At 38.0% G+C, this 9,870-nt stretch overlaps 1 protein-coding gene across 1 annotated transcript; it reads right to left on the bottom strand.

Annotated features, from left to right (window-relative positions):
* Window positions 1–8,164: 8,164 nt before the first annotated feature.
* On the bottom strand, window positions 8,165–9,865 carry glrx3 (glutaredoxin 3). The gene has a single exon (XM_010788552.1). The coding sequence runs from the start codon at window positions 9,693–9,695 to the stop codon at window positions 8,718–8,720; it is 978 nt and encodes a 325-aa protein (XP_010786854.1). The 5' UTR covers window positions 9,696–9,865; the 3' UTR covers window positions 8,165–8,717.
* Between the last annotated feature and the right edge of the window lie 5 nt (window positions 9,866–9,870).

The following is a 9,870-nucleotide window of genomic DNA, read 5'->3' as shown; positions in this document are numbered from 1 at the left end:
AAAAGTGCAAGCGGAAATCTGACTATTTTTTTAGAAAACATTGGAACTATATTTTTTTATTAAACTCAGAATGAACACTCTTACAGTATTTCACATGGAGATATCAGGAGGAGAAATCTTGTTATGAAATCAATAGTGAAAGTTGTGGTTGGGTTTTTAAAACATTATGAGCCAGATTCAGAGGGTCAATTTTCCATGTCACTTTCTTTTCACAGTTTTTGGTTTCATTCTCCATGCATGGGACATCCCCAACCAACCAGTCAATGTTCTCTAAGATTATGTAAATGTCACCAATTATATCTGTGTCAAGTTCCCACAAATAAACCAACACATGCACACCTACACAAACAGCCTAACAGACAGGTGGGCTAGATGAAGGGTGCTGTCCCTTCTCAAAACAACAAGCCTCCTGGACATCTTGCCTGTTATGCTAAAGTGTTTGATGAAAACACTGGTATTAGTTGTTCTTCTTGCGCATGCCCACGAAAGGATACTGGGATATGTCAATGTAGGAATTGAGGTCAAACAAAGATCTGACACAAAATGAATATGTAAGGTCAATGTGGTCAGAAATAAAGAACTGTTTGCCTCGAGACTCAACATATAGAAACCCAAGTTGTTCCTTAGTTGAGGTGGTGAGTCATTATGTCAAGTATCTCTCCCTAACAAGAACATTTTTTCACTCATTTCAGTCCCACTGATTTGTGTTGTTCCATACATTGAGACATTGCTGATACAAGCACGTGCTTTAATATGAAACCATGAAAAGAACATCAAGCCCCAACTTTAAAATGTCTAATTTCATCAGCATTGGAAAAGCAAGGAAAATAATCTTGAATCAGTTTTGATCTACATTCAGTTCTATGGTGAATTGTCAGACGTCGTAATACTGTGGTAGAAATCCAAGGCACTCATCTTGGCACAAATGAAATGGTATCAATAATGATCTACTAAGTAAATCATGTCATTCATTGCTGTGATACCCGTAAGGGAAATGAGACTTCCTCTATTTGTCTGCAACTGTTTGTGATCAGGTCACCTCTGCTGAATGATGAGCTTTGTTTACTGTTACTTCATTTGGAGGTTTGACCTTCAATATTCATATTCATACATATTTTGACACCAGAAGGCTGTTTTCATATTCATCTGCTGAAGAAGGAAGGTTTCATCCTGCTCACCTTGAAACTGACTTTACAATATGTTGGTATAAGCATGAAGCCAATCCTGGCCCAATTTGTAACTTATTCAAGTGTGATGTGGAAACTTCAACATCTTGTGTCCCGCAGTTCAACTTTAAAAAGATACGTCTTTTCATATTAAGTGTAGTCCAAATAAGCTTCACCATGACTAGTTGCTGCAGTGAAATACTGCGTAGACACTGATGCATTTGTATTAAGCATTTAATAATGTCTTCTATAATTACAGAGTGCTCATGTTTTCCTTTTTTAGGAGTATTTTACTTTTGATACTTCAATTCCATTTTGCTATTAATACCGTCGGTGCTTTCCCCTTAAGTCGTTGTGATGGGCACGTACTGTCATGTAAAGGAGTGTTTCCATTGGTATTTTAACTGTGCTTGAGCAATTGGGTGACAAACCAAAACAGTGAGTTGTGACAAAGAACAAGACGGCAAACTGGTCTAACGTGTTAACCAAGCAAAGACAATTAAAGACAAACTAGCCCGAGAAAGTCGATGATGGGATATCAATATATATTTTCTCGCAAATGTTTCTGCTACTAAGGGACTGTGCTTTGTTAACACAACACATGTACTCCTGTATACAACAGTTGCAGAGTTGGGTTGGTTCCCCCTTTCCCAAAGACAAGACATTTCGTAATCACCTTGAGGAACAGTTGCTGTCCTAAGGAGCATAAAACAAACATATTTCTGCTGATAGCATCCTTCTGTTTGTTCTGAGATATGCTCATCGCTTCCCGTAAGAGAGATGCATTCCCAATATAACAAAACAATAATGTAACAAAATATGACCAATAATGTTATATTATATCATATAATACAGTCCTTATAAACCATATTTTTCTTGGCATTTGTCAGAAAAATATGTAAATATATTTATATAAATCTGAGTGTGCAATTAGTGTAAAAACAGAAGAGAGTCGTGCTAGCTTCATTCAAGTTTTGTGAACAGGTTTTTCTGTTCAGCTGCATCATGGTAATTCCCCGGGTTTTTTGGCAGGGTGGTTGTGGGTGGATACAAACCCACAAAAGGTGTTTTGGGTTTTTTTCGACTCGAGCTATATCATCTCTGGTTGTTTGGACCGAAAGTGTTAAGAATAATAAGTGTATGACGATAAAAACAACACCATGGGTGGCTTCACTTCTGTGTAAATAAAGCAAACACAACTAAATTAAGATATAATTTGATGTTTGTAAAATGCTTTTTATGGCTGCAATTAATGATTATTTTTCATTTATTGACTATTCTGCTGCTAATTTTCTTAATAAATAAATAATTTGTTAATTGTTTTCCAAAAAACAATGGACAATATCCATCTCAGTTTTTTACATTCCAAGGTTAGATCTTTAATGTCTAAAACTATCAATTTAAAAGGTATTTAATTTAATATGTAATGTCTATGATAAAACCGATAAAACACATAAAAGCAGGACCTTTGATATATATAAGTACGGAGCCCCTGAAGGTTCATGGAAAGAAAAAAAATATATATATATCTCGTGCGCACAAGATATTTTCTCATTCGCACGAGATACTTTCTCGCGCTGATTGATTAATTTCACTACTCGTTATAGATGTAATATTGGTAGTCATTCTTCCTATTGTATAAAGTAAATTAAATACAACATTTCCTCAAGCAATGTATCTCGTGCGAACGAGATATTTTCTCGTTCGCACGAGACACTTTCTCGTGCGAACGAGATAATTTCTTGTTCGCACGAGAAAGTTACCGGTGTGCCAAGTAGGAAGTGGAGCAACCAGGGGACAACCGTTTCATTGCAGACTGTTATGTTTATGTGGGGATATGGCAGTGCATATATTATTTAATATCTTCCGAAAACGAATGCCCACACACACACACACACACACACACACACACACACACACACACACACACACACACACACACACACACACATATACATTACACACACACACGCCCTCGCGACCGGATATCTTATTCATAAAACTAATAATATGGCGTAATAATCGGGCAGTTCGATGTGTCTAACCATAAGAAAGTATCTTGTGCGCACGAGAAAGTATATCGTGCTCACGAGATTCATTTTTGTTCCCTCCATGAACCTTTAGACTAGGGGCTCCGTAGTATATAAGAGACTAAAACTGCAATTTTATGACATTTTTGCATAACATAATACTTCTAACCAATTATGAAAATGGATGGTAATTCATTTTCTTTCGGACTGATTGATTAATTTCACTACTCGTTATAGATCTAATATTGGTAGTCATTCTTCCTATTGTATAAAGTAAATTCAATATAACATTTCCTCAAGCAACGTTTTTTATTTTCCTTTATTTGTTTCACCGTTATACAGTAAAAAGATAAAATATTTGCATTGTCCTTTAAGATGTCCATGGCTCCTGTAAGACACTGTGTAGAACCAAGAGACAGTTAATTCGATCAACAAGCACAGCCCATGTTAAGTGAAGAAAATTCATAGAAAGGACAGCGGGAGTAAGATTTAATATTCATGCCTACCTCATTGTTAATATTTAGGTGCAAAACTCTGTAAATGGAGACATTCTTGTTAGATTCAAATAATATGTTTAGATTCAAAAGCATCCTCTTTAATTTGACTTATTTATCTAAACGACAAACCTTTTTCTTGAAGTAGTCTGACACTTGCAGACGCATTGTGACAAGCCAGGTTACTTAGAAACACTTTCACCACCTCATGGTTGACGTCACTCTGCCGTGCTGGGGTAGAAAGCAAAGACAAGATAAGATAAGATGGAATTTTATTAATCCCCGTGTGGAAATTCAGTAGTTGTCAACACACTGCAAATGTTTTGATGCAGTGGGCTGACAGTCTACCTAAGATCACTCACCTAGCAGCAAATGTAGAAATATTCACACTATTTTCCAAAATAATACTCTGAACATATATACTAATATATATAATACTCAATTCTGAATTTGCCCTCTGGTGATCAACAAGGCTTATCTTATCTTTGTAGGACCGTTCAAAAAACAGATTATGCAGGACAAGCTGTTTTTTGCAAATGTCATGGGTTTGTAACTTTAGTATTTGTTAATAGTATGGGAGAAGGCTAAAATTGGTATTATAATAACTTAAAGAGTAGTCTTACTGTTGGGAAAATACTGAATGTGCTCTTCCAATAGTAGTAGCACATGTAGTAGCTCATTTCTGACGTGGGTCTTAGCTAGGCTTTTTGACCCACGCAGCCCTGTATGTGATGACTACTTCCATTCTTGCAAGGATAATAAATACATGTATCCTGATAATGAAGACTAAGCCGGTGACGAGTGATATTTTCCGAACACTCACTATAGAGCAAGTATCTGTTGAGCGAGTCTTCTGAGTCCGTCTCCTTTAGAGGTGGTTTTACTTCCTGGAATATGATGCACTCGGGGCAGTTGGCCCACTTGCCACTCCAGAGGAGGGTCCTTTGCCTCGGCAATCCTGCATCAAAACAAGAAGACAGCAGCGGGGCAACAATTGTGATCAGTGTGAACAAAAAATGTAGAAAAGTTTGGATGAATTTAAGTAAATGAGGGCTTAATAATAGCAAACGTATGAATCCGTTAACAAACTCTCGCTGGTTTGAGGTGACTCAACACAATTGCTACATTGGCTTTGTACAAGACGCTTGGACATGTTTAAAAGAAAACATAGATATAGATTATGAATGCTTCAAACATCTTGACCTATTTACAAGACTCATTTATCCAGTAGTATGCTCACAACTTCCCAAACTCAAAACGTACTATTAAAAACCCCAGGGTGCGTTTCTTTGGGTTTTCAATTTGGGGGATGGAGTCTGAAGGTGGTTCTTGTTTTATTACTTGTTCTTGAGGCTCTAAACAAATACTACAAACGGGAAAAAGCTTCTTGTAGTAATTTGTGGGGCTGAGTTACGCAATGTCTCTCTTTGTGCGTAAGTTATACATATGTTGAATTATCTTTTTTTCTATGAAAGGCCAGAATGTAGTTTACCATAACAATGAAACATTTTGTAAATAGTCTTAGGCAAGTTAAACGTTGTAGTCAGGATGGAAAAAATGATTTGAATCTATTTTTCCCATACTACTTGTTCTACAATGAAAACAGCAATATTTAAGAATTAGACAAGTTTGTTACAGTTGCTTTTACAGAAACACTCAGGGGTTTCCCCCCCCTGCTAAGAATAAAAGAAACAAACGAAATCCCTTTAGTGCTTTGGGAGGAAGTTGTATTTATTTTAACATTGGCATGAAATTCCCTTGTGCAAGGCCTCTTCTGTCTCCAGGGCCTGTACCTGTTGATCCCTTCAGTTCTCTGTGCGTGTGCGTGTGTGAGTGTTTTGATCTGTAGTTTGAATCTGCAAATACAAATGGGGCTTTTACCTTCCAGTACAACATCATCTCTCTCAGGAAGTATATGATAGGTCCAGGTCTGTTTTATGCAATCATCTCCTCTAAAAGAAGATTTGAAAAACAAATACACCTTAAGCATGTAGCTGATTTATATTTCATCACAAAATGACATCATAAGATAAAAAAGAGATAAAGTACTTTCATTTTTGAAACACACTTTCACATCTGTAACAGTTTCACCGCGTCACTTCCCTAAGTCGGGTATCTATTTATGATGTGTTGTTCTATTAATGTCCTGTTTTAACATGTTGTAAATCAGTTTCACCTCCTTATAGTTTTAATGGTAATATTCTTTCTTCATTTCATACTAGTTTTAGAAAAATAAGTATTTGATCTCATGTTTTATTCACTATAAGCTTATGTGTGTATTTGCTGCCTCACATGCGCATCTGTCCGGTCACCAGCAGTGTGTCATTGACCGGCTCCTCCATGGTGATCCACATGTTGTCCATTGCTTTGAACCTCTCGATGTCAGCCTCTCTCTGACCGACTGCTGCTTTAAAGTACCATTTCCCCAGAAACTGAAAGAGAAGGAGACACAGAAGTTGAAAGTGTGGGGTGACAGAAACGTAACCTATTTAAAGGTGTAAACCAACAATGCGGAAAAACATGATACGACTTACAGTATGAAATAAAAGAGGGGGAGGAAAGACTCTCTGTCGGCCCACATTCTGAATTTATCTCAGTAATGCATCTGCAGAAAATCCCATTGCTTTAATTATTCAATAATTCACTCGGGTTGTTGAAATCTTTAAACGTTTCTGAATTTGAAGTGAGGAAGAAATGAGGGCCTTAAAGGTTTTTGAAAAGAGACATTTATAAACAAGGGTTATTGAAAGTGCTCCATAACTAAACTTTAACAAAAAATGTTTTGCTGTGGAGTGAACCGTAACAGTAACACAGCAACATTGAAAGGGTTCAAACATTCAAGCCTTTTTAAAAATGTGTTCAGTGATCTTTTGTGCATTTGTAATAAAAATTAACCCTGATCCATGTCACAAACTATTAATTGGGCCAGGAAAGTCCTTGAATTCGATTTTTAAGGTGGGTAAACCATTTCAAAAAATCTGAAGACTAACATTAAATTAGCTATGTGTCCCAAATTACAATTGTTCTCTTAAAAATGAGTTTCCTTAGATACTCATCCATACACAAAGGCATTGACATTCATCATGCTTTACCTTTTTCATAATAATCACATGAGTAGCTGTTACACTTTGATAAACAGAATATCTATATATTTGGTTTCTCACCTGCTGATGGTCGACAGTGTTGGCAGGCAACTGTTCAGGAACCGAACAAAGAAGAAAGGCCTGATACAACAAGCCATATAAACACAGAACATATGATAATACTGTAGCCAACATAACTGCAAATCAGAGTTTATACTTGACAATCAACCCGATCAGAATGTCTGTTTTTCCTCAGGGCACAATTTATTTGTGCCAACATGTCTAAAAGGAGAGTGGGTGTAGGTAAATGATTAAACATGCAGGGCCGTAATACCCCTGATCTTCAGAAGAAGCAATATGTGGATGAAATATGGCCAGTCTTTGTCCCTCTGGCTTTAGGTGAAACACATTTATAGTCAAATTAATAATTATTTCACTAAGCAAACTTGTTTTCAAATATCCTTAAAACTCTCCCCAAAGACTAAGTCACCGTCATATTCAGGAGGAGGCAATTTCTTTTATATCACTTCTAAAAAAGCTGTAAATTATAGAAAGTGTTTGAGTATTGACAAGAAAACCACCATGCTACAACCTCATGTATCCTTTTCGAAATATCAACAAGAAAAAACATTGTTAACTTGTTTGTTTGAGAATGTCCTGAATAAATAAGTCTGACTCTGTCGACATACATCTACTAGGAATCATTAACTACTTGTTCGAAAGCAAAGCCAACTGTGGTTTTTATCACCTTGTTTTTCTGTCCTTATCAGGTTTTGAGAAACAGAATTGTTGACACATTTTTTTACTCCTGAAAATTACTTATTTTGGCCCATTAAATGTATGTTTGGATTCAACCTACTTGCTCATCTCTTATATAAGTTATCTCGATGTAAACTTATATCTGAGAGGATGTTTCACTGCAGTTTTACAAATACTTCCACCAGGTGGTGTCAAACAACTAGCTTGTCTACACAGACATGATTTTATCTAAATTAATCATGTGTTTTTATTAATGAATATCAGTCTACTGTATTACGATTTATGTGTCATTGCAATCTGTTCATTACTTCTAGGTCTTGCATAATTAATTCGAAAAATATTTTTTACTTAGAGCTGTTCTATTAGAAGGATTGTGTTGTGCCTTGTTTGTTCACTTGTTGATTACCAGTTTGCAAACTTTGAATTTAATGTCATCATACTAATTAAGTGTGGATGTGATGCATTTATGGTTAAACAGGAAAATTAATGACACATTATTGAAGGCCTTGTTGGGTTCCTGTTTTTGAATATGACGTGTGTTTGGTTGCCCTTTGATTCTACAGTGACATTTCAAGCATGTTATCTAGATAAGAGAAGTAGCACAAAAACACACCAAATCTTAAAGGTTTTTCTTGTTTTTTTATTCATAATATTATTGATGAAATATGTGCCACCTAGAGTTAATTCTAAGTGTTTAAACTAGAGTGATATTGAATGTAGTTAGACACAGTTTTTCTGTCTTAAATAAAATGAAGGTGGAGAGGAAAGCATGAAAAGTCAGAGGCTGGGTAAATAATGTTTTATTAAATATAAATCCAAGAGCTGATGTCTGTGAATACTGGAAGGTTAGATGTAACCTAAAAACAAACAGCAGATAATATGTTCTAAAGTAGGCCGTTCTCAGTGCATTTACCTTATGTCAGATAGGGATTTGTAAAATTAAGATTAACCTTCAACATTTCACTCAATAATGATTAACTGCATTTTCAATGTTGGCCTTTAGTAGAACACAAACGTATCTAAATGCTACAACAGATTTGGTTATATGTGAAACAATTTGATTGTTAAATCTAATATTTATTTTCATAAATTGATTCATTAATTCATTTCCTGGCCCTCAGGATCAGTGGCACAGGGTTGATGCTGGGCATGTTCCCCCCCTTGCAGATGGCATGTCAAATCCATCTAGGATTCCCCCTTCAGCACTGACACCAGCTCTCCACTCTCCTTCAGCTCCTTCAGTATGTCCAAACCACCGATCAGATCTCCTTTCACGTAGAGTTGGGGGTAGGTTGGCCAGTTAGAATAGGTCTTGAGCCCCTGACGCACCTCTTCATCCTGCAGAATATCAAATGTGTTATAATCTACCCCGGTGTCATTCATAAGCTCCAGTGTCTGCCTGCTGAAGCCACATTTCGCAGCCTCCTTGTTGCCCTTCATGAACACCATGATTGGGCTCTGGTTGATGATGGTTTTCAGACGGTGCTCCAGGGTGACAGCCTTTGGACAGGTGTTCTCCAGCTCTCCAGACTCAGCCAGCTCCTTCACTATATCCAGCCCTCCGACCAACTCTCCATTCGCATACAGTTGAGGGTAGGTGGGCCAGTTGGAGTAGGTCTTCAGCTCTTGTCGGACCTCCTCGTCGGAAAGGATGTCGAAGGTGCTGAACTGGATGTTGTGCTCCTTCAGCAGGGCCACTATCTGTCGGCTGAATCCGCAGCGGGGCTCCTGCGAGGATCCTTTAATGAAGAGCATGCAGGGCGCCGCGTTGATCAGCTTCTTCAGCCGTTGGTTCAGGTCCGTGGTGCCGCTGTCCACCCCTGTAGCAGCATTTCCGGCAACTGCCAGGCGCTCTACCTTCTTGGTCAGCTCCGGAGCATGGGCCCCGTCCAGGCGGTCTACTTTCTCCCCTCCCTTGAAGAAAAGGAAAGTGGGCACAGAAGCGATTTCATACTTCTCTGACACCTCCGGGACCGCCTCTGCCTCCAGCTTCACAAACGTGGTGTGCGTGTGTTCCTTCGCCAGCACGGCCATCACTTCGTTCATTTGGCCGCACTGAGGAGCCCATGCTGCCTGGAAGTGCACTACAGTCAGGCATTTTCCAGCTTTGGCTAAGAAATCCTCGAACTGCTGATTTGTTGTCGCCTCCACGAGATTCGCCATTTTTCCTTCCTATTTGCTGCGCTTCCGGTGTCGGCCAACGTCACATCCGTGCAGCCTGGTAGCTTCTGGCAAGTACCAGAGCTTGTACTCGGAAGTCATTTGCATGTTATTTGGTGATAAGAAACAGCTGCATACACTGGATAAGTTGAAAGGATAGTGTGTCTTAAAAGGTAAC

The sequence above is a fragment of the Notothenia coriiceps genome, unplaced genomic scaffold (genome assembly GCF_000735185.1).
Source record: "Notothenia coriiceps isolate Sejong01 unplaced genomic scaffold, NC01 NC01_scaffold00031857, whole genome shotgun sequence".
NCBI lineage: Eukaryota > Metazoa > Chordata > Actinopteri > Perciformes > Nototheniidae > Notothenia > Notothenia coriiceps.
The sequence above is the reverse complement of the archived record's forward strand: the minus strand, read 5'-3'. Positions and strand labels throughout refer to the sequence as shown.

Excerpts from the sequence above, each read along its gene's own strand:
- glrx3 (XM_010788552.1), bottom strand. The coding sequence starts at position 9,695 with ATGGCGAATCTCGTGGAGGCGACAACAAATCAGCAGTTCGAGGATTTC.